At 43.9% G+C, this 22,164-nt stretch overlaps 5 protein-coding genes across 6 annotated transcripts in view; 3 read left to right on the top strand and 2 right to left on the bottom strand.

The window, feature by feature from the left end:
• LOC9635702 (protein ABHD11) overlaps positions 1–2,340 on the bottom strand; it is a 2,512-nt gene extending 172 nt beyond the window's left edge. Inside the window, exons 1-13 of the mRNA XM_002965509.2 lie at positions 2,245–2,340; positions 1,666–2,025; positions 1,505–1,618; positions 1,410–1,436; positions 1,232–1,322; positions 1,136–1,179; positions 993–1,085; positions 861–918; positions 749–801; positions 580–681; positions 468–533; positions 293–402; positions 6–239 (exon numbers count right to left, since the gene is read on the bottom strand). Coding sequence (XP_002965555.2) covers positions 6–239; positions 293–402; positions 468–533; positions 580–681; positions 749–801; positions 861–918; positions 993–1,085; positions 1,136–1,179; positions 1,232–1,322; positions 1,410–1,436; positions 1,505–1,618; positions 1,666–2,025; positions 2,245–2,340 — 1,448 coding nt within the window. The remainder of the gene's footprint in view (positions 1–5; positions 240–292; positions 403–467; positions 534–579; positions 682–748; positions 802–860; positions 919–992; positions 1,086–1,135; positions 1,180–1,231; positions 1,323–1,409; positions 1,437–1,504; positions 1,619–1,665; positions 2,026–2,244) is intronic.
• A 181-nt stretch (positions 2,341–2,521) lies between these two features.
• On the top strand, positions 2,522–3,437 carry LOC9634607 (dihydrofolate reductase). Its single transcript, XM_024670680.1, has 6 exons — positions 2,522–2,588; positions 2,653–2,757; positions 2,828–2,872; positions 2,921–3,041; positions 3,100–3,204; positions 3,257–3,437. Exons 2-6 carry the CDS (start codon positions 2,656–2,658, stop codon positions 3,415–3,417), a joined length of 534 nt encoding a protein of 177 aa, XP_024526448.1. The 5' UTR covers positions 2,522–2,588; positions 2,653–2,655; the 3' UTR covers positions 3,418–3,437.
• A 1,423-nt stretch (positions 3,438–4,860) lies between these two features.
• On the bottom strand, positions 4,861–6,745 carry LOC9635701 (pentatricopeptide repeat-containing protein At1g08070, chloroplastic). The gene is made up of 2 exons (XM_002965508.2): positions 6,469–6,745; positions 4,861–6,418 (listed from the first exon to the last, which is right to left on the bottom strand). Exons 1-2 carry the CDS (start codon positions 6,582–6,584, stop codon positions 5,065–5,067), a joined length of 1,470 nt encoding a protein of 489 aa, XP_002965554.2. The 5' UTR covers positions 6,585–6,745; the 3' UTR covers positions 4,861–5,064.
• Positions 6,746–6,935: 190 nt separating this feature from the next.
• On the top strand, positions 6,936–14,026 carry LOC9635700. The gene is made up of 8 exons (XM_024670720.1): positions 6,936–7,158; positions 7,215–7,238; positions 7,714–8,634; positions 8,761–8,900; positions 9,033–9,432; positions 9,490–9,599; positions 12,620–12,682; positions 13,889–14,026. Exons 1-8 carry the CDS (start codon positions 6,939–6,941, stop codon positions 14,024–14,026), a joined length of 2,016 nt encoding a protein of 671 aa, XP_024526488.1. The 5' UTR covers positions 6,936–6,938.
• Positions 14,027–17,590: 3,564 nt separating this feature from the next.
• LOC9634606 (FHA domain-containing protein PS1) lies at positions 17,591–20,537 on the top strand. Of its 2 annotated transcripts, none has more exons than XM_024670801.1 (12): positions 17,591–17,704; positions 17,759–17,870; positions 17,925–17,995; positions 18,044–18,134; positions 18,189–18,254; positions 18,311–18,348; positions 18,411–18,621; positions 18,669–18,922; positions 18,979–19,491; positions 19,551–19,686; positions 19,750–20,075; positions 20,139–20,537. In XM_024670801.1, exons 7-12 carry the CDS (start codon positions 18,417–18,419, stop codon positions 20,343–20,345), a joined length of 1,641 nt encoding a protein of 546 aa, XP_024526569.1. In that variant the 5' UTR covers positions 17,591–17,704; positions 17,759–17,870; positions 17,925–17,995; positions 18,044–18,134; positions 18,189–18,254; positions 18,311–18,348; positions 18,411–18,416; the 3' UTR covers positions 20,346–20,537. The 2 variants fall into 2 exon arrangements, with proteins under 2 accessions (XP_024526569.1, XP_024526568.1); XM_024670800.1 differs by having other exon boundaries at positions 18,302–18,348.
• Positions 20,538–22,164: the final 1,627 nt, after the last annotated feature.

The following is a 22,164-nucleotide window of genomic DNA, read 5'->3' as shown; positions in this document are numbered from 1 at the left end:
TGAACCTGTCAGAGTATGTAACAGAGCGAGTGAAAGGTTTGGAGATTGTGAAAGTTTTCAGACTTACCCAGTGACCCGAGTCTTCAAGAACGTGAAGATCGACACCAGCGCCTTCGTTTGAAGCGGAAGCCTCGGCGTCGTCGATTCTTTGGATGTCTTCGTGAGCCCAGCGATGCAAGCTGCGCTCGGCTCGCAAGAAATTGAGATGGACTCCCTCTGGTACGTTGTCTACCAGGTTCCTGCAACATACGTTTGTGAATAGATTTGCTGCTTTTTTGCAGTGAAAGCGTACCACAAGTTTGTATCTTCGTATGATCTGTACATGTCGGAAATGCCATTTAAATCGAATGTCCAGAATAAATCCGAGCTATCTCGAGCTGGTTTGAGGTTTGTTGTCATCCACTGTTAAAAATAAACAAAAAAAGCTTTCAGAAATTGTTAGAACTTATGACTGAGTACTATCTAACCTTCGCGATTTCCTCTGAGAAGCCAAAGTCTGTCAAGGAGTTCAACACAACTCGTCGCGAAGGTACCTGGAACGTAAACTTTGCTTGTAAGTGGCTCTGATTTTAAGCGTACCTGAGCAGGCAATCTTCGCAAGGCTTCAATGAGTTCCGCTGGATGATCTTCACCACCTCCGCGTGCTCGTACTTCTCCCGGTGTTGCATCCAGGATCCATGCCTGGAAAAAGGAAAAGGAGAAAGAACTTAAAACAAAAGCAAGAACAAAAAACTAAGAACAACATTACTTGGACTGGACGAGCCAAAGGTTTGGCAGCTTGATCGATCATGCTCAAAACAACTGCACAGGAGAAAATGGTGTCACCATTCTGGTTGAAACTTAAACGACAGAGTGTCAACCTTTTCCTCCAAAACTGTGTCCTACCAAGATTCGTGGAGTCAGTCGTAACTTCCCTAGCTGTTACAAACAAAATTTTGTTTTCTGAGAAGCTCCATAGAACATTAACAAGAGGAACATAAGTAGACACTTACAAGCTTAAGTACGTCAAGGGCAGAGGACGAAACAGTGTGAGAGCCTGGCATAAGCGATGAATCCCCATGGCAACGTAAATCTACGAGCAAAAACTGGCAAAGAAAAGCTTGTTTTTTATTTTTTATTTTAGTTTTTCTTTTACCTGCCATGCCGGAAATTCTTTGGCCAGTCTTCTTGCAAAGGAGGCTGAAAAGGAAAATTACAAATTTTGTTTCGCAAAGGTGATAAAATGTTATACCCCAGTTTTTCCTGCAGCCGAGAATTCCATGGAGGAATACCGCAGTCGGAGGCTCGGGTGTAGCTTTGTCTCTAGCTTCACTCCACCGGACCTGAAATGCGATAGATGTAAAACAAAAAAAGAAAAAGAAAGCAAATTCTCGTGTAAAAACCACTGAACGAAAATTATCCTCGCTTACCAAAGGGCCTTGCACCAGATCATAGGCCTGCAATCCCACATTTAATCACGTGACAAGGAAAAACAAATTTAAAAACCTTTCCGAATGTCTTTTACCAGAATTGGGCTAATCTTTGGCCTGGAAAGAATAACTTCATCTTGAGTGGCAATCGTCATCTGGATCCGATAACATACCCTCGTCCGCAACGTGCTAGATTGCAAAATCTTTGCCTGTAGGGAGCGATCGAGAAAAGAAAACAATGTGGAAGAAAAGTTACCTTGCTGTGAGAACAACCTAGCACTGAAGATCTTGGACCCAATGGCCGCTGAAATTCTTGCGGAAGAGTTCCTCCAGACATGGCCATCATAGTGTCCATCCTCAGAAAATGTAGCGGGTGCTCTGGTTCTGCATCCGCTCCTGAACCTGCACCTGGACCTGCACCTGTATCAGCAACCGCACCCGCACCCGCACCCGCACCTGTTTCCTGCAGCTTCAGACTGTTGCTGCATGCCCCCTCGGAAACAAGTGGCGATGCGCTCCATGCTTTGTGCCCACCACACGAAGTTTGGTGTTGACAAAACGGCCCTACGCGTTTCGAACCCGGGACCGACCAAAGCACAATTCTCTGATTTATGCGCTGCTTTCACAATCAAATCCAAAATCGCTTGCCGTGTAAAGAGGTTTTAATGCAGGAACATCAGGATGTTCCAAGTAGTCAAAAAAGCACTCGTACTTTGTATGTTCTTTAAAAGATTTCAATGTCTTGGCAGATGGTCCTTATCGTGCCCATACCCTGCCCATGACATTTTCATGTGATCCACCAACATTTGTAACAATGTGTGCTTGAAATAAGAACACTTGCAAGCGCTGCGTGTTCTTTCTCTGTAGTGCTTTGTAGAGGAACGAAGTCATGGAGATGCGACGCCTTCGTGTGCTTTGCCTCCACGGCCATGGTGACAATTCTCGCCAGCTCCAAGCTCAATTGAGCGCTGTCAAATGGGACGATTCGGTGCTAAATCTTCTCGATCTGGCAAGAGCTTTCTCTCCTTTTGCTTTGTTTCATTTCTTCTATAGTACTTTTCTTCAAATCTCTTGAAAGCTCCGTCTTTCCAGAGTTTCTTGGACGCTCCGTTTCCAGTGATCGATGGCGAAAAGAGAAACTTTGCGCCACCATATCTCGAGTGGTTTAGAGGCAACAAGGTGTTTTATAAATTGTTCCTTTAGCTTTCCTCTTTCCTTCTAATGTTTCTTTGTGTGATCCCAGGAAATGACCATTGTGGATTATAAGTCATTCGAACAAGGCATTTCATGCATCTCTCGATACATGAAAAAATGCGGTCCTTTTGATGGATTACTGGGAATGTCCTTGGCAAGCTCTAAATTTCTTTTATTGTTAAGAATATTAAATATTTCTTACAGTTTTCTTATAAATTGTCTAGGGAGGTTTTGTTGCTGGGGCGTTGGCTGGAATGCAACAAACCAAGGTTTGTATGTGAATATCATGGAGAAATCATTTTAATATTTTGTTGCAGAAATCTATCCTTCCGACCGAGCTAAAATTTGTAATTATAATATCTGGAGGAATTATTCGATGCCAGCCACTGTGTAAAGTATATGATCACCCCATACATTGTCCATCTTTTCATTTGATTGGTAAGAAATCTACATTCATATACATTTGTTCTTGGTTAATCCATCACTTAATTTTAAGGCGAGCTAGATACCATATTTAAATCAAGTGGAGAAGATCTGGCAAAAAAGTTTGTAAAACCAATTATTATAGTTCATCCTTATGGCCATTGCTTGCCTCCACTCGGTAATTAAATATATAAGCTTGTTTCTTTTAATTTTAACATCAGCCCTATTAGACAATGCCTCCACTGTAAGCTTTGTTGAGTTTTTACAAGATATTATTAAGGAAAACGTTATGATTGAGATTAAAGAACACAGTAAATCGTCCTTGCTCATAGTGGCAATTGCATTTTGTATACTGGTGTTCTTCTACTTCATCTTTGTATGGAACTTCTAAGCTTAATAAACAAATCTTTGCCTGAACTTAAAAATAATAACTCCATCCAATTTTTGCTCCATCACAAAGTGACCCATGACTACAAGATAGCAAATAAACTGAAGCTTTAGTATCACTTAGCTTCAATGAAATTTAAATTGCCTTCTTGTTTTAGATTTACCAAAATTTTCCTCATATAAAGAAGGTTTAATAGCATCATGAAGTGTTCTTTAAACATATAGAAGTTCTTTTGTATCATTTGTTTATAATGAGATGATTGAAGGTGATTGCAATGCAGTTCCTTACATGTGTATAAAGCCAAGTATTTCTCTACTCAAAATTATACAAAATTAAATTTCAATAAAGGTTTACAATCAGAATTATATAATCATACAACACTTGATAATGGTATTGTGTTTGCAATCTAGATTAAGGAAACACTTCATAAATAAGAAATGAAAAAGACAAAGAAAAAAAACTTAGGAGATTTACCTTGTTAACACTAATAAAATAAATTTGCAAATTTGACATATAAAAGGTATATATAGTGCTTGTAAATGCAAACAAAACAAAAAAAAAAAGCATCAAAGAGTCATTTAAAAAATTTAAAATCCCAAAATTTTATGGGGAAAAATAATTTTAAAGTATTAAACTTGGATGGAAAAAATATTAAAACATTAATAATATTCAATTTGTAAATATATAACCTCGTTAGATTTAGTTTTATATTATGTTTAACTAAAAGAAATATTACATAAAGTATAAATCCTATTAAAATATTTTAAAATATTGTTTTTTAAAGTTAGATATTGATCTTCTGGTGCTTTTTAATAATTAAGATAAAAAAATGATTGAAGTTATTTATATATTTGTTTTATATGCTTTCTATTTGTGGTATTATAATATGTAGATAAAAAATAAGTAAACTCATTTAGAACTAAATAATTAAATGTATAATTTATTATTTTATTGATAATTAAAAATATATTAAAGGTCTAAATTATTATTTTTCTTCAAAAAGTACTTAGATTTATTATTGAGCTTTCTTCTTAAGATTATACTAAGTTGATTAAAGAAAGAAAACATTATTTTTTTAAACAAAACATAGATATGATATAAAATCTCTCACTCATACAAGAAATACTTTACATCTTTCACATAGTTGATAAAACTTTCAAATCAATAATCTACCTTTGTGACTTACCTTCACCCTCATATGCTTTTCGTATTTTTCATATAAATTTATTATAATTAGAAAATATATTTTTTTAAAAATTTTTTTAATTGTCATTATATTTACATTTTAAACTTGAGAAGACACACAAATATAAACTTCCATTTGATTAATTGGATTAATAAATAGAAATTACTCTTTTATTATAGTTTATTGGATAACACCAAATGCAAAACTAATGACCATTTGCTTTAGAAACACAGGATGGAGTCCTGCTTTTGCACAATAGATGCTCTATAAACCCACTTGGGAGGTGCTTATGTGATTGTATATGTGAATTATTTCATACTTCTATGGAGATGTTAACTAGATTCTGCTACCCTGGCCAAGGATGACAGCAGCCTCTTTTTCAAGAGTGCCCATGGGTCGTGTCCATGGTGGAGAAACTTGATGGCTTCCAAGGCAATCAGGGAACTGAGAGAAACTTTGATCAATCAATTTCTGGCATTATATATATCCGAGAGTAGCATATAAACCCCAGAAGCATCACAGCTTGCAAATCTATCCAGTAGCACTGCATTGTGCCCAGCTCTCTTTCCTCGCTCGGAATCCCCGTGAACTTTGGAAGCACTAAGCAAAGTTGTCCAGCACAAGGCCGTCTTCTTCGTATCCATCAGATATGACGATCTCACCACCTCAATGTCGCTGCCTAGAAAGAAATCTTCTGCCTCTTGGAGCTGCCCCGAGCGAGACAAGAGATCGAGCACACACATGTAGTGTTCTTTCACGGGGATTTGACAGAATTCTTGCTTGATCGACGCAAAGTGGTAACATCCATCACGAATCATCCCTCCGTGGCTACACGCCGATAGCAAAATCACAAAAGTTATCTCATCGGGTAAAACTCCATCCAGTGACATCTCGAGGTAAAGCTCCAAAGTCAGCTGAAAGAAGCCGTTATTGGAATATATCCCAAGCATGGTATTCCATGTCAGACAGCTTTTGCGGGATATCCCATCAAATATGCCCCTGGCATCTTCCAGGTACCCGCATTTGCCGTAGAACGCCACAAGAGAGTTGGCAACGCTGGGGGAATTAGCGGCAGCGGTGAATCTCAGCCCTTCGTGGATGATTTTCCCGGTCGCAACAGCTGATATGCTCGTGCACGCGTGGAGGGCGCCAACGAATGCCACGTGATCGGACTGGATGCCTTCCAGATCCATCGTAACAAAGAGCTTTAGTGCGTCGTGCGGATGCCCAGAATGGGCATATGCTGTGAGCATTGCTGTCAAGGCAAGAAGATCCTTTTCGTACATTTTGTCCAAGATGGCCCTGGCTGGAACTAACTGGCCACACTTTCCGTACATATTGACAAGCGCAGCTCCCACGGTGGATTCTCGGTCCACGCCCGCGATCACACACAGGGCATGAACAGCGATGCCCTGATCGAGGTCGCCAATTCCAGCGCACGCATCGAGCACGCTCACGATCGTTGTTTGATTTGGTCTCGATCCCTCCTGAAGCATCGATCGATAGGTGGATATCGCCTCGCGAAAGAGGCAATTCTGGTCATAGCCCGCGATCATCGCATTCCAGGCAGCAGTGTCTCGTCGACCGGGGATTCTATCGAAGAGATCCTTGGCAAGGTCGACGAAGCCGTGCTGGGAATAGGCCGCGAGCATCGCCGTCCAGGCCACCACGTCCTTGCCCGGCATTGCATCGAAGATCGCTCGCGCCTCCGCCAGATACCCCAGCTGGGCGAATGCCGTGAAGAGGAGCGTCCAGGAGAAGATGTTCTTGTCGCGGATGCTATCGAACGCGTCCCGCGCGCGATCGAGATCGCCGAGCCTGCCATACATCTGGACGATGAGATTTCCCAGAAACGTGCTGCGATCCACTCCAAACCCGCTGCTGCCGATCTGCTGGTGCAGTAGCGTTGCCTCGGCGATGGATCCACATCGCCGCAGCTGGCTCGCGAAGAGGTTGACACGCTCTGGCCGCTGGATCGCGGCATCGCTCATGGAAAATCAAAGGCGGGAAGTCGAGTTTGCTATAGGCGGGTGAAAGCGATGCATGCAAGCTGGAGCGCCCAGTCTGCTTTCACAGGGGACAAATTAAAAACAGCATTACTTGGACTATGCACTATTCCCACTATGCATCTCGTAGCTACAGCCAACAGACTAGACAACCATAGAAACTAGACTAGATTATTATTTTTTTACCACCTAGCACTTGAATCAAGAAGACCACCAAAGCAAATCACAACAATGGCTGGAAATATTTACCACCACCCTTAAACTTGCCACGTGGCCCGGCGCAAAGGCAGCCGTCGGATGTTACCCTCCAATAGGGCTAGTTCTTTCAGTAGATGGCATCGTCTTCCGTGGCTATGGAGATTGACGACTCTCCTTTCCAGGGGCTTGAGCGTTCCATCAAGGCTGTGGAAGCTGAAATCGAGGGAGTGGAGAAACAACTGGCGAGCGAGCAAGATCCGGTAGAGAGGCAGTATCTGTGGAAGAAGAAGCACCAGCTGCGGGAGGAGAAGCAGCAGCTGCGGGAGGAGAAGCTCCTCCTACTTAAATCTAATCGTAAGCCTTTTCCCATATCATGCTATGCGGATCTGAGACATTTGATTCGCTTGCAGTGCCCCACGGAACCGGTGGATCTGGTAAGCAATTTGTTTCCGCTTGCCCCAAATTTCCTTCTTCCTCATGCCCCAGAATTGTGCTGAGGCATTTGTTCGTGGCCTCGCATTGCATTTGTTTGTTAGTGCTGGATTTTTTTGTCTTCCCGGTTGTAGTTGGTCACTTTGGATCTGTAGTTGGGCGCCCCTACGTCTTTTGTGTTTTGCTGACGAGATGTTGTGTCGTGGCTAGCTATGTCGTTGTGTCATGTTTGCTATGGCGTTTCTATCCCCTTATTTTTTCTTATCGGTTTTTCTTTTGCTGCGAGTCGTGGCTGGCTATGTCGATCTGGTTCATCTGTAGTTGGCGTCCCTGCGTCTTTTGTGTGTTGCGTTTACTTATGATGACGAGATCGTTGTGTGTGTAATGGCTCTTTTCTTTTGTTACTGCGCATCTAGCTGGTTTTTTTCTTTTTCACATCTTATTTTCCGGCTTTGAGCAGTTTTTTTCTCTTTGCAGACGCAACCAGGTATAACTACGAGCTTCCGACGTCTTTAGAAGCGGGTGACATGTTCCACTTCTGCCCAGAGGTCTTCCATAAGGATTTCTATTATGTTCAGCAGGTGTGGAAACCATTTTACACAGAGATGAGCAAGGTTACCCAAGGGCACGTTAGCGTGGTACACGTCTCCGGCAACCCCGGCATAGGCAAGTCCCATTTTCTGGTTTACGTGCTCGTTAATCTACTCAAGGAAGGGAAGACCGTCCAGGTGGAGCTCGTTATTCAGGAAACTGTGGATTATTATGCTTTCTATCCGGACGGGACATACCAGATTCTTAACGAGTTTAACAGGTCGCTGCAAGGGGAGATCCTACTGACTGATCAGAGCTTTGTTGGTCACTATGGGCGAATTACGTATATCTTTGCATCTCCCAATAGAGACAACTGGGTGGATGCGTGGAAGAACATAACCTCGAGCTGCTTCCAACAGCTTTTCATGCCGCCTTGGTCCTTTGAGGAACTAGAAAATCTTTTCTACCGGTACGCGTATCTGGAGGAGAACAGGTTCTCAGATCCTCGAACAGAGTTTCGTGTGAGAAATCTACTATTTGGTCCTATACCCAGGTGGTACTTCTTCACCCTGGAGAACGGATATCAGGAGATATTAAAGAATGTGCAAGGGATGGTCGGGGAAGGGGTGCTTCAGGTGCAGGACTTGAGAGGTGCTGGTGACAAGGAAGAATATTCATATACAGTGTTCACAATATGGCCAAGTGTGGATTTTTTGTCTATTCAATCAATCAGGCCCATCTCCCAGTGGGTTTCACAAAGCATTGTTGAGGTGGCCGCTTACAGGAAGCTCAAGGGGTTTGAGACCTTCGTCTTGGCTGCTGAGAGTGACCCGGCATTGAAAGTCGCTGCTGGGAATCTTTTTAAACGTTATGCCCATGAATGGCTTGCACAGGGGGGGGACGTTCAAAGCCGTGGAAGATGGATCTGATCTGGTGTTGCAAACTCGTCGGATCAAGTATTTTTCTGGTTTGACAGTGTCGGCGGACCCTGAGTGGAGGAAGGACACAAGTTCCAGAACTTCCCCATCGTCGACAGTATAACGCCGAACCATATGATCCAAGTGTCCTTGGCGAAGTCCAGGAAGCCCATGGATCAGGCTGTCTTCTCCAGACTGCGGTCGGATTTAAACCAGGTAGGTGCAATATCTTTATTATGTTTGGCAGTAAACTCCTAACCGATGCAGGACGCTTATATGGTGCTGGTGAAACCTGAGGGTGATAGAAGAAGTGCCCCGGTTATTAAATTTTGAAGTTCGAACGAGCAGAAGATGCTGTCTGATGAAGACAAGCAACTGGTCTTAGCTGGTGATTTGAGGTATCGCCAGATCCAGGCATTGTGCAAGAAGTATGGAATTCATGCAAACCAGCACAAGGAGGTGATGCTCGAGGAACTCAAGGAACTTGTTGCTCTTGCTAATGTCCAAGATGGTGGCAGCCTGCAAGAGGAGCAACTGAGGCTGATTGTGAAGACTATTGCATTGCAGAGTGGCTTCTCAGTGAATTCAGGTTGGCACTATCTGACTCTCAAAGAGCTTTTCACCTCTGTGAAGAATGATATCCATTATGGCGATTATGAACCTTTTTTTGCGCTGGAAGATGATGCTGTTGAAGACAATGGATATGCAGCGATGGATAATTGGGACATAAAGCTTGGCTTCCATGGGGGTAAGATAAAAAAATGTGTTTCATTTATAATCTCTGATCAACATTGAATAATCACAGGTGGAATTGCATCCGGGTTTGAATCTGAGATCGTGTACACTGCTCTAATGGAGGAGACCCAAGTGACCTTGAAGTTGGCACATCTAGATGGTACTCTAGTTGGAAAGCAGGTGAGGGTGAATGTAGAAGGTCACGAGGGTAGACCATTGATCTGGAAGTCTTATCAGCCATGTGAAGGATGTGAAGTCCTCCTTGTATGAGTGAGAGATCTTTTAGCGTACCCATATTTTATATATATTATTTTCCCTTGCATTCACTTCGTAGATCACTTTCCTTTAGTAGTTTTTTGTCTGGAGAAATAATATTTCCTTTCTTTAATCAACTCAATACAATAAGCATCTCGTGGCATCTCCAAATGCTTCAAGAATGAAACTTGTTGAAGCAATGATGAAAGCAGGGAATGGGGTATGGGGAGTGAGAGCCATAGTTGTGGCCTAGTTTTGAGTACCCATTGTGGCGCATTTGGGTCTTGAGTTGCTCGGCTTGAAACTGTTGGAACAAGTACAGAGTGGGGTTAGAAGCAGAAGCAGAGTCTTCGTGCTAGGTCAAGAGTCAAACAGACACCCCGGTCAACTATTCCCAACGGGTAAGTCAACCAAGGAGGCCAGGTTAAGCAGGCAGCGAATTTAGTTAGCAATCTCCTTATTACAAACCTACGAATTTGTACCACACAAGGTAAGGGAGTTGCTGAATGCAGGTAGGTGTCAGTGGCTTATTGCTCCAAAGTCAAAATGGTTACAGGTACATTGTAGGGGGGAAATAGGTAGCATAGAACTCCACCCATTTGGATATGTGAATAGAAGATTTATTCAAGATTTGGAATACATAAATGATAGTTTCCATAAAAGCAAGAAGGTTCCTTCAGAACTGGTGGGTCAAGGAATTGACTCAGGATACAAAAGTGGAGAACTTGTTATTGAAAAAGAATGCACAAAATGTATAAGTCCAATTTAAGTGTATTATGGATGCATATGGCTGAATTGAGGTATGGCACACACCAATTCGAGGTACTTTGCCACTAATAGCATGTTGAAACCATGCAACTTGTCTAACAAGTCACCCATTCCCCTTGTCTAAGTTTGGTTGGCAATGACGCCGTTCCTGTCAACCACAAAGCTAAACTCTTTTAACTGTTAAATTATGCATTAGGTAAGATATGAAGGGTTTAGGCATTTCCAAGATCTAAAGCAATAAAACAATATCTTCTAGAACTTTTATATCTTGGCTGCATATGAATGATGCCTAAAAGTCTCTGCCTAACTACAAATATAGTTTATTATATAAAATTTGAAATTTAATTCTTTTATCCTTATATCTAAATTATTAAGTAATACTTTTCTAATATATAAATTATTAGTAATTATTTATAGTAATTATGCTTTTCATTTTGTTTCTGGGTTGTAATATATTAGTTTTCTTGAAATATTAATATTTTAAGTTTATATATATCCAAGTAAAAACATACTTTATATGTAGCTATAACAAGCAATTTGTGCTTGCAATACCTAGAGTGAGCAGCCCAGCAATAAAATGTTTCGTTTTATATAGCAATATACTCTTTAAATATTTTTTTATCAAAATTTAATGTTATAAATTTATTTTAATAGTATTTAAAAATATAATAAGAAAATATTCTATACAGATGGCCTATTTAGATATCATTGGAACATATGAAGCCAACACCAAGCGATGGTATATCAAGAATATTACCACTTAATTGACTAAATCTGACTTTGCTATAGTTTTATGAGTGTGTAGGCATGATTAAAGCTTTAATTGTGAATAAAAACAAATTAAACAACTTTAAAAATAAGAGTATATATATTATATTTTATAGGTAGCCTTATTGTTTTACAATTTAACTCCTTACCAAAATTATTTGCTCCATATAGCATACAACAATGCTTGAGTTTCTTAATAGTAGTGTTATTCTTATTTAATAATTTAATTGATCAAATGGAAGTATATAATTATAAATATGTATATAATTTATAAAAAAACATTAATCTTATTGAATATCAATCATTAGATGGTACTAGAATCATACTAGAAAGTGTTTAGGAAATTTTATAAATTATGACAGGTAGATGGTAGAATATCCTAGAATATACAAGCATATTCTAGGCATATTCACTACTACCAACAAAAAATCAAGATAATGTATACAGTATTTGATTAAACAGTAATATTTTTTAAAAAAATTTCTAGCTAATATTAGTTTATACTATGGAATATAAGATTTGAATTTACAGTCTATATCATATATATTTATAAAAGATATTCTTTCTGGGTATAAATAAATAAGTAATAATTATTTTTAGTCACTTGTACGTATGTGTATCTATAACTTTTATTAATATAAATTTATCCCTGTAAGACATAATTTAGAGAAAAAAGTAAAAATAGAATTTCTAATATTGTATTTTTATAAATATATTCATATTTCCAAATAATAATTAATAAATATTTATTCTTATTTATATATTCATGTTATCAATTTAACAAGAGCAAACATAATTATATAAAATCACAAATTTTTATATTCATAATAGTAAAGTGATAAAAGGCCGAAAGCTTGCAGCTGTCTGATTGCAATAATACTAAAGTGATAAAGGCCAGAAGCTTGTGGCTGTCTGATTGCAAGCCCTAGGTCCAATTTGTATTGTGGACAATGGAAAGTTGGCTGCATGCGATAATTCAAATATTTGACATATGTCCATTTGTGTTTGCAGATGCCAAGCTTCTTCCTTGTGGTTCTCTTGAGTATCCCATCAGCAAGGGAGTCCACAAGACAGCACTGTAATATCTTATCCTGATAGGAGTTTTGCAAGATGGTTCCACACTTGCAATATGTACTATTAACCAAGACATTCCTCAAGCTATAGCTTACAAACCTGATTTGAAACTTTGATGACCTTCCCATTCAGCTCCTCGCCTTCTTCTCAAGCTACCAAGTCCAAGCAAGACTTGAAAGCAGCAATTGTAGGTTGTATTGTCTGCTACACAGCCCATAAGACAGGAATTTAACACGTGTTTAGGGTGCACTTGCAAATGAGAGGTGCTCACTTCCTCCACTGCAGATCTACCCGTTTATGTTCATAGGTGTTTGCATGACTATGGCTGCTTACAGACTCTCTTCATTTCACATACTGTTTTCAAGGCCCTTACAGGGTTGGAAGTCATGAATGGCAAGGTAATGTTTATGAATGGCCATTGCTTTGTGCATATCTAGGAGGCTTTCAAGGCTAATAGAGCTAGAGGTCACAGAAGTGGGCTCCTCAATAAGAGAACAACCAAGTATTACAATCTTCACATGCAAATTTCTGCATTTTAGACTTATCAAGAGGTCTATCCAACTTAGTATTATTCAAGCCCAAAAACATTTAACTTTGTATCCCAAGACACTTTAATTGATTGAAAAAAAGAATGCATTCTTATTTATGAGCCTTTCCCTTTATATTCAAACTCACTCTTATTTATAAACTTTTTCCCTCTATATTTAAATCCCATAGATCATCTTTCAAGTCATTCTATTTAATTGTTTATAACTTAAATAATTTCAAAGACAAATGATCACATGTCCTTAAGGAGCTATCTTGCATTTAGCATTGAATTCACACTTTCAACAATCAAAATTGTCTATAGAATTTCATTTAATTACCAATTTATGCTTACCATCATTTATGGGCTGCAGTGTTGTGGGGTCCCTGGAGGAGGCAAAAGGTGAGGCAAGTTGTGAAGTGGTGGCCACCAAGAGAGTAGGTTCTTGTGCTTGACAAAGTGAGGGCTTCTATGGCTAATGCATCACTAGCTAATGCCTTTGCTTCTGGAATTGATCAACACTTTGGCATTTCTCCAGAGCTCAATGACTATGAAGTTATTTTAGGTGCTATTTTTGTAATTTGTCAATGAACATCTGTAACTTTTGATTCGTGCTAGAAATTCCTTAGAAAGATTAAAGTGTGGGAATGAGAGCTCTTGGAAGTGAACAACCCTCAATAATGAAAACAAAGAGTGTTGGTAGTGGAAGGTTTTGCCAACCACCTGCCAGATTCTGCTACGTATGAATGTGGTGACGAGTGTTTTGTGAGATTATAAGGATTGAAAGCAAGGATCAAAAGCATACATAGTTTGTAGGGCTTGCCTTCACTGACACTTACCGACATGCCACGGACTGCACCAGTTTGTAGGGCTTGACTTCACCAAAGTGGGCTTTAAATTGACTGTTAGCATTGAAAGAGCCACTTCGTACTCACAATTTTCCGATCTGCTGGCTTGGAAACCAAAATCCATAGACTCAGAGTCCATTCCAAGAAGAAGCATGTGGACCTGATAATTATTCAGGTCTAATTCTGCTCGGTTTTATTTTGCTAATGCTGAAACTATTTCTGAGCCACAGTCAGTTGATGAAGCTGCTGATTTTCCTAAGCGGCCTGTGCACAAGCTGAAAAAGTGGACGACCAGAATGGGAATGTCCAATAATAGTGCATCCAGAAGTATCACTTTGAGCTCCCTGCTATACAACATGGCTGGTTGATGTCTGGGCAGTAGCAGATGTTCCAGCGCTCCCACCACCACCACTTATAAATCTGCCTCCCCCACCTATTCCACCCCAGGATGATGGCGATTGGAGGAAATATGTCTTCAAGCACATGCCTTTATGCCTCTCCATCTGGGACAGAAGAGTAAGTCTCATGGTATCAGACTTGTGAATGGTACACCATGCTTGCGATCTCCAGCTATCAATCACTAGAGATTGTTGCATGTTCGCAGTCATGGCGAGCAGCAACAGTGGCACCATTGTGGAGCAAGAGTCTTATCTGTGTCTACAAAGGAGAATTCCACACATGTGAATTTCATGTTTATGCGAGACAATTGTGATGTTATTGTTACAGGCACCGAGTGCTGCTAGATTGGAAAATTCAAAACAAGCAAGCCTTATCCACAATTGGGATCTTGGTGAGCAATATATTCATCTTATTCATTGTGCCAAGAGTTCTAGTGAAGGCAAGCATCATCACTATCCTTTTCCAAAGCATGCAGATGAGCACTATTTTGTCACTTTTCGTGCAAGGTTGATGTTTATCTCATGAAGCACAAAGAGCAAAGTTTTCCAGCACTTTAAGGATTTTTGTGCTAAAGTTGAGAAGTAAACTGGTCTGCAAACTTTGGAAAAGGATAGCAATGATGTTTGCCTTCACTGGAAGTCTTGGCAGAATCAAGAAAATGAATATACTACTCACCAAGATCAATCCCGATTATGGACAACTCTGGCTCGCTTGTTTTGAATTTTCCAATCAGGAAGTTCAGCTGATCCGGCAGCAGGTTCTGTCTCAGTGCCTGCAACAATAGCTCACATAAACATGACCTTCAACAGTGCTGCCCACCCTTGTACACAACGGCACCACTGCTGCTACTCGCAATGTGACTGCAAACACGCAACAATCACCAGCGATTGATATGGTGCCGGAGATTGCAGGAAGCACAGTGTACCATTCATGGCTCTGATTACTCATCTTGATGTGATCAACCCTAGGTACACACTAACTGCCTAGGAACTGAACCTGCCTCCATGGCATAGAGCCAGTGACTCATACACTCGTAGAAGAGCTTCCGAACTGTGTTAGATTGGACAGCAGCCTCTTTTTTGAGAGCGAGGATGCATTTGTCGTGTCCATGGTGGAGAAACTTGATGGCTTCCAAGGCGATCAGGGAACTCAGAAAAACTTTGATCAATCAATTTCTAACAGTATATATATCCGAGAGTAGCATATAGGATTCCAAGCGAGGAAAGAGAGCTGGGCACAATGCAGTGCTACTGGATAGATTTGCAAGCCATGTTGCTTCTGGGGTTTAAACTTTGGAAGCACTCAGCAAAGCTGTCCAGCACGAGGCCGTGTTCTTCGTATCCATCAGAAATGAAGATCTCACCACCTCAATGTCGCTGCCTAGAAAGAACTCTTCCACCTCTTGGAGCTGCCCCGAGCGAGACAAGAGATCGAGCATACACATGTAATGTTCTTTCACGTGCTTGATCGACGCAAAGTGGTAACATCCATCACGGATAATCCCTCCGTGGCTATAGCAAAATCACAAAAGCAGGTAAAACTCCATCCAGTGACATCTCAAGGTAAAGCTCCAAAGTCAATTACAAGCAATATATCCCAAGCATGGTCGCTGGAATTGGCGACCTCGATCAGGGCATCCTTGTGTGTGATTGCGGGCGTGGAGCGAGAATCCACAGTGGAGGCTGCGCTGGTCAATACGTACTGCAAGTGTGGCCACTTAGTTCCAACCAGGGCCATCTTGGACAGGGATCTTCTCGCTTGACAGCATGTGCCCAGTCTGCATGCAGTGCTACGATGGATCTGAGACCGATCACGTCGCATTCGCTGGCGCCTTCCACACGTGCACGAGCATCTCACCCATTGCGACCGGGAAAATCATCCACGAAGGGCTGAGACTCACCGCTGCCGCCAGCGTCAACGCGTTCTACGCGTCCATGATCGAGGTTCCATTTTAAGTCAAATGCTATTTGTATTGAAGGCATACGACTTACCTACAACGTCGCTCAGTTTCTGTTCTAGAAAGACAAGCTTGCCCCACAACAGAGATGGTCTCAACAGCCCACTCCCGTGTTAGCTCCTCCCCGTCATCGTCATCGGGTGCAAAAACAGGGCGACCTCGGAGCCTTCTCGTAAACCATTCTGCATTGCTCCGAGCCCGGAGGTAAGTCCTCGTCCTCGTACACCCTCACTGACGAGCTTCTTTGTCAGTACCTAAAACAAACGATCTCTCTCCAAACCTTTCCTGTTCTTGAAACTCTGGTAGAATGTTGCATCTACAAGATCCATGTCAAGCACGACGTCGACGCGAGAAAACAGACCTGGAAACAGCTCCGTAAAGGGCTGGCCATTTAGAGGGACGTCTGTCCACCATCTCATTGCTCTTGCTGAGGTAACTCATGACGAAATCTGTGCACCGCAGGTCGCCCATCGACCAGAGCATGCGTTCGGTCCAAACGTTGCGCTCCAGGCCGAAAGAACTGCGGCAGTCACCCAGTGCCCCGAGCCGCTGCTTGTCCATAGCGAGCGGATTGGCAAAGTGCTAGGATGCGCTCTACAAACACGAAGTTCGTAAAATCTACGCATTAAGATGGACAGCAAACTTGTCAACGACATGTCCACGCCGTTACATTCTTTGAGGCCCTGCGATCAAGTGTGAGTGAAAACGTGGTTTGCGGTGAATGGAAGAAAGTAAAAGGCTACATACCTGAAAACAAGTCGAGAATTTTAATGCCCTCACTATAGGCACTAGCGCTGCCGACTTTGGATCTGCAATGCAATGTATAAGAAGTGGTGATCAAGCAGTGCAAACTTGTACATGCCGTGCATTATATATTTGTGAGGAACACGAGCAGTCGCAAGTATATGCTTGGATTAATCCGTGACCTGCAACATGGCACTTGTTATCATCGAAGCAGATGATCTACCTTCCGTCGCTGGCAGCACGGATGAGAAGGTCCTAAGCTTCGGGGTCTCGAGCGAAGCTGGTGAACGAAGCATTCAAAGAAAAGGTGAAGCGAGACGAAAGGAAAAACTTTAGGCCTCACTGGAAACCAATCCGTCCGGCGATGATGTCGTTCACTATATCCTTGTGCCGGATGATCTTTCTAATGCAATGCTGACGCGAGATAAGCGATGACCACGGTCAGTCGCAAACACGGGCTTGACCATGCAGCATTCCCGCAGCAGCTCGTACTTTTCTTGCGAGAGGCCTGGCTGCTCCATGAAATCGGCCGCTTCACACAAAGGGCGTAGCTTAGATCGCAGCATCAAGCAAAGAGGGAAGCGAGTCACCTCGGAAAATCCAGTTTTTGGAGACAAACTCCTCGCTTCGATGAAGGAAGAACATGAATTCCTCGGAGGTACCAACAGCAGGTATCCCAAGCGTTTGCACCAGATGGACATCCCCAAGATCTACACTGCATGCCGCCATGGTATCAGCGATCACGCATCTCATAAAAGAAGGGCGGGAAATTGCCCTAAATGTGCGTTATTGGAATCGAACGAGGATCGAACCCACCGTTTGCAAACGGTCACTTCTCGATTGAAAAGCCCTTGGGGTTTTGCCGGCGCCAGAAGGATCGCTCGATCGAGCTCGCGGCGCCTCCAAATCCTAGCCAAGAACGGCCCATCCGCCTCGCGGCGCCACTGTAAGCGTCCTGCGAGCTGCACTTTGGATTGTCATTGATCAGATTTCTTGGCAGGATCCCGCCTCCAGAAGCGCTGAGCCAGGGTTTTGTCGCCGGCGCCAGGAGGATCGATCGTCGAGCTCGCGGGTCCTAGTCAAGAACAGGCCGTTCGCCTTGCGGCGCCTCTGTAAGCGTCCTGCGAGCTGCATTTTGGATTGTCTTTGATCAGATTTCTTGGCAGGATCGTGTTCCAGCGCCTCCAGAAGCCCTGGCCAGGGTTTTGTCGCCGGGGCCATCGATTGAGCTCGCTGTGTAAGCGTCCTGGGAGCTTAGATTGTCGTTGATCAGATTTCTTGGCAGGATCGTGTTCCAACGCCTCCAGAAGCTCTGAGCCAGGGTTTTGTCGCCGGGGCCAGGAGTATCGATCGATTGAGCTCGCGGCTCTTCCTCTGTAAGCGTCCTGCGAGCTGCATTTTAGATTGTCATTGATCAGATTTCCTGGCAGGATCGTGTTCCAGCGCTCTTGTCGCTGGCGCCAGGAGAATCGATCGATCGCGCTCGCGGCTCCTCTGTAAGTCCTGCGAGCTGCATTTTAGATTGTCATTGATCGTGTTCCAGCGCCTCCAGGAGCGGTCTCAAGGCAGCAGCTGTGGATTCCATCATCTGTGAGTTTTGTTACTTCAATTTTAGAGAGTCTTGCTAGAAATCTAAAGCTTGTTCTCTGCAGTATATCATGATGCACTTCGTGCCACAGCTTGTGGTGCTCAAGGATGGCTCTGTTGTTGATAACGTGCTGCTCCACGGCAAGGATTCCTTTGTTCTTGGACGGCACCAAAACTGTGACGTGGTCGCGGGGCATGCGAGCATCAGCCGGCATCACCTGGAAATCCGGATCATTCCTGAAACTCGGCAGCTCGTCCTAAAGGACATGCACTCAGGTAAGCTTTCTATAATCTGAATACAAGGCCGATTGAAAATCTCACAGTTCATGGGACACGACTCAATGGGGAGCCTCTCATCCCTCTCGACCCGGTCATAATGGAGGAAGATGGGAAGTTTGAGGTCGGAGCATCGACGCGAACGTATATGGTCAAGTGGATTCCCGTGGCTCAGGAACAGTCCGATTCTTCCTCCTCTTCGTGTACTCCTGCAAAGTCGACAGCTTCCAGCGTCGCCAAGGGTCTGGACGAGGAGTTCCAGAGCATCTTGCGGCTGGAAAGCAGTAACTCACGTAAACAGGTCAGCTTTGGTTTTTCATTTGCATCATGCAAGAAGCTCTTGTGTATTTTTTTCAGGAAAATGCGGATCGCGGAGCAAAGAAGCAGCCAGAAAGGCTTGCCTTTTCGGACATCAATGGAAGAACGGGCTCGCCACCCGCCAGGCCAAAGTCTCCAGCACGTGGAAACAAGGGAGCGGCTTCGCCTCTGTCAGCGAAGTTCACAGCTCTGCGAATGTCTCCGGCTGGAAAGAAGATCTTCGGAGTCCAGAAGCCGGAACAGTCTCCTTCGACTCTCTGGCTTAGGCGTGGTGTCAACCTCGAGCTGCCAAGCCTTGTCACAAACACACAGGCTTCTGCAACCCCTGAAGACGGTTACGTATCAGACAAGGAAAACATGACTCCTGCTCTAGTTGCAAAGCCTGAGGTGGATGCATCCAAGTCCGTGGTGTCGAGGAAACCATTCGGGGAGCTCTTTTTTCTTCCGTCACCGAGTGTTCAACGCGACTACAAGCCCGTTTTCCAGCCAGCGCCTTACTCAACGAGCTCCGATGAAGACAGTTTCAAAGAGTACTGCGCTCGTCGGCACCGGGTAAGGCCTCTTTCCACGAGCTCTATATCTGCAAGTTTAATGTCTGCCTCGTTCTCCAGGTAACAGAGAAGAAGGCTGACGAGGTTAAATGGCATATCATTGTGGATACGAACTGTTTCCTGGACGAAGATGGCTTCAATTCTCTCAAGAAACTGGAAGGTTTGCGAGAGACACGAGTCATCATACCGAAGATAGGTGAGTGAGCGTTCTTTCATGTTTCCTTTCCTTCGCCTTTTTCTTATCTTCACCTCTTGGCAGTCATCCGGGAGCTTGACTTCCTCAAAAGAAGCGAGGACAAGAAATATCAGTGCCGGAGGTCATTGCGCTGGATAGAGGAGTGCATGGTGAAAAAGCCATGGTGGATACACGTGCAGAAAAGCAACGAGATGAAACCAATGGGCATGACTCCTCCGGTCTCTCCATCCGTGGCCAAGAACTTCCTCCCATATGCCGTGGATTTACTCTCTCCTACGAACGACGACCACGTCCTAGACTGTGCGCTGCTCTTCGAGAGAAGCGTTGTGGACGGAAGAGTGGTGCTGCTGACGAGCGACACAGCCTTGAAAATCAAGGCAATGGCAGAGGTACGTGAGCTTTCTCTCTCTCTTTCTCTCTCTCCCCATACTGGTTTCTAAATCTTTCTACAGGGACTAGTGGCCGAGAGCTCCACCTCCTTTTGCGAGAGTCTGCTCAATCCATACTCCAAGAGGTTCCTTTGGGCCGGAAGCACCGTCGCTCGCAGCCCCGTTTTCTGTCCTCTGGGTCTCTCTCCTCGTGGCAAGAATGGCGGCGCTGGCAGCGGCAAGCTCGAAGCTCTCGAGGATCATCCAAAGGGCCTCCAAGTCGTGCTCTAGGCTCGTGAGATAACAAAATCGCAAACTATCGGTTTGCTAGTGGAGGATTTCTCCGGGGTGTTTCTCTATAACTTCTGGACTACTGCTTGCCACCAACAAAGATGGGTGGGCAGCATTAATGATCGCCGAAAATCTCAGGAATGGAGTAGCATCAAGTCGATCAAACATGTCAACTATGAGGATCGATCGCCACGACCGCGCCTTCCAAATCCCCTATAAAAAGAACAAACGAGAACGAAGAACAGGCGTGCATCTTCCGTACAGCCACCGCGTCCACCGAATCCACCGAATCTACCGCCGGCCCCCCTGGCCTTTGTGTGTTTTTGCCTCCGAAGCCGGCATCGAGTTTTTGCTTGCGGACCCGGATTCTCTTTCTTTCTCCGCAAAACCATGCCTCTCCAGAGAGTCTCCAATCTCGTCGTTGCAATAGTAATGTGCATGGGAGGGTTGGGATCTCCACCGGCCATCCAGCGGAACCTTGCCACTGAGCACTAAAGTTCCGAGAGATTTCTCTTGCGACGTGACGACCATCGTGGCCCAAGTATGGTGTAACACTCGCGATGTCTGGTGTGGATGACCGACGAGGAGTACCTCGAGTGCGTGAGGAGGCGTATCCAATTGCTGTCGTGGGACTATGGCAGTGAAGATGACGGTGGCTCCGTGTATCACAATGCAAGGCCATCGATCAGTTTCTGGCATGCTTTGCTCCATCGCAACGGCCAAGTGGAGCGCTCCAAGGAGTGCTTTGATCGGATGAGCGCTAGGAATGTGGTGTCCTGGACGATTTTGGCTTCGGGATTTGTGCAGCACGGGCAGGGTGCCACAAGATGCCCAAGAGGAGCCTAGTTTCGTGCATCCAGGATGGCGATTTGGGCGAGGCCGAGCGATTGTTCCAGATCGCGGCGTTGTCGCCCAAGTGGGTGATCTTGCCTCTTGCGAGGAAAATGTTCAAGGAGATTGAGCGAGAAGAACTTCGTTTCGTGGACAGCGATGCTTTAGGCCTACTTGGATAATGAGCTTGTCATCTTTGCTTCTCGGTGTAACGTGCTGGTGATAACGGTGTTCAGTTTGGTCAAGCCCTGCTCAGAACGGGCGAGCCGGGCATTATATAGCCCGGTGAGTGCGTCCTGGAGGGAGCTTGTGCCCAGGAATGGCCTTTAACAGGTTGTGGTGAGACCTTAACGGACACTTGGCATAATGTTATTTGAGGATGAGAGGGTTCTCCAGAACCTGGCAGGTGGCAGCTGGGTTCTGGAGAACCTGGCAGTTGTCAGCCACAATCTTGTGGAAAACCTGACTTGATTTGATGGCTGCCAACGGCTGGATCAAGTTAATGGGCGAGCCATAGCTAAAAGCGATGTTTGATAATGGCTTTGATTAGAATCTGGAACATCATCCTCCATGGAAACATCGCAAACAGAGTATATCTGTGTCAAAAGTCCTGAGGGAATGTAATGGCATGGACGTCTATAGTTGCAGAAAGTTCCCAAGAAGGGCATCTTGATGTGTTTGCAGCCATGCCCATGTCATTGACCACCTTGATCTTCTATTGCAACTCCCGGGTGTGAGACACAAAATCCCTAGGCCCCAAAGTGGAGCCGGAAAGGGTGCCACATGGTAGTGGCCGAAGCGAAAGCCCAAACGAGTGTAACACGTTTGGACTAAAAGCTCTAACTTAGAAGGTCGAGAGCGGGAGTGGAACTCCCAACAAAGTGCTCAAGGAGCGAGCACGAAGCAAGCAATAAGCAAGGCTCCAAAAAGGGACCCAAAAAGGACCAACACATGACACGTGGAAGTGTCCGAGGTGGAGTCCAAGACG

The sequence above is a fragment of the Selaginella moellendorffii genome, unplaced genomic scaffold (genome assembly GCF_000143415.4).
Source record: "Selaginella moellendorffii unplaced genomic scaffold, v1.0 SELMOscaffold_6, whole genome shotgun sequence".
NCBI lineage: Eukaryota > Viridiplantae > Streptophyta > Lycopodiopsida > Selaginellales > Selaginellaceae > Selaginella > Selaginella moellendorffii.
The sequence above is the reverse complement of the archived record's forward strand: the minus strand, read 5'-3'. Positions and strand labels throughout refer to the sequence as shown.

What these genes read in the sequence shown, in the direction of transcription:
- LOC9634606 (XM_024670801.1), top strand. Translation starts at nt 18,417, where the DNA reads ATGATGCACTTCGTGCCACAGCTTGTGGTGCTCAAGGATGGCTCTGTT. An exon ending in GCAGTAACTCACGTAAACAG is followed by an intron (nt 18,923 to 18,978) that starts GTCAGCTTTGGT and finishes TATTTTTTTCAG; the next exon opens with GAAAATGCGGATCGCGGAGC. An exon ending in AGTCATCATACCGAAGATAG is followed by an intron (nt 19,687 to 19,749) that starts GTGAGTGAGCGT and finishes ACCTCTTGGCAG; the next exon opens with TCATCCGGGAGCTTGACTTC.
- LOC9635701 (XM_002965508.2), bottom strand. Translation starts at nt 6,584, where the DNA reads ATGCCGCGATCCAGCGGCCAGAGCGTGTCAACCTCTTCGCGAGCCAGC. An exon ending in TCGGCAGCAGCGGGTTTGGA is followed by an intron (nt 6,419 to 6,468) that starts GTGGATCGCAGC and finishes GATGTATGGCAG; the next exon opens with GCTCGGCGATCTCGATCGCG.
- LOC9634607 (XM_024670680.1), top strand. Translation starts at nt 2,656, where the DNA reads ATGACCATTGTGGATTATAAGTCATTCGAACAAGGCATTTCATGCATC. An exon ending in CTGGAATGCAACAAACCAAG is followed by an intron (nt 2,873 to 2,920) that starts GTTTGTATGTGA and finishes ATTTTGTTGCAG; the next exon opens with AAATCTATCCTTCCGACCGA. An exon ending in CCATTGCTTGCCTCCACTCG is followed by an intron (nt 3,205 to 3,256) that starts GTAATTAAATAT and finishes CAGCCCTATTAG; the next exon opens with ACAATGCCTCCACTGTAAGC.
- LOC9635700 (XM_024670720.1), top strand. Translation starts at nt 6,939, where the DNA reads ATGGCATCGTCTTCCGTGGCTATGGAGATTGACGACTCTCCTTTCCAG. An exon ending in CCACGGAACCGGTGGATCTG is followed by an intron (nt 7,239 to 7,713) that starts GTAAGCAATTTG and finishes TTCTCTTTGCAG; the next exon opens with ACGCAACCAGGTATAACTAC. An exon ending in TGCGGTCGGATTTAAACCAG is followed by an intron (nt 8,901 to 9,032) that starts GTAGGTGCAATA and finishes TCGAACGAGCAG; the next exon opens with AAGATGCTGTCTGATGAAGA.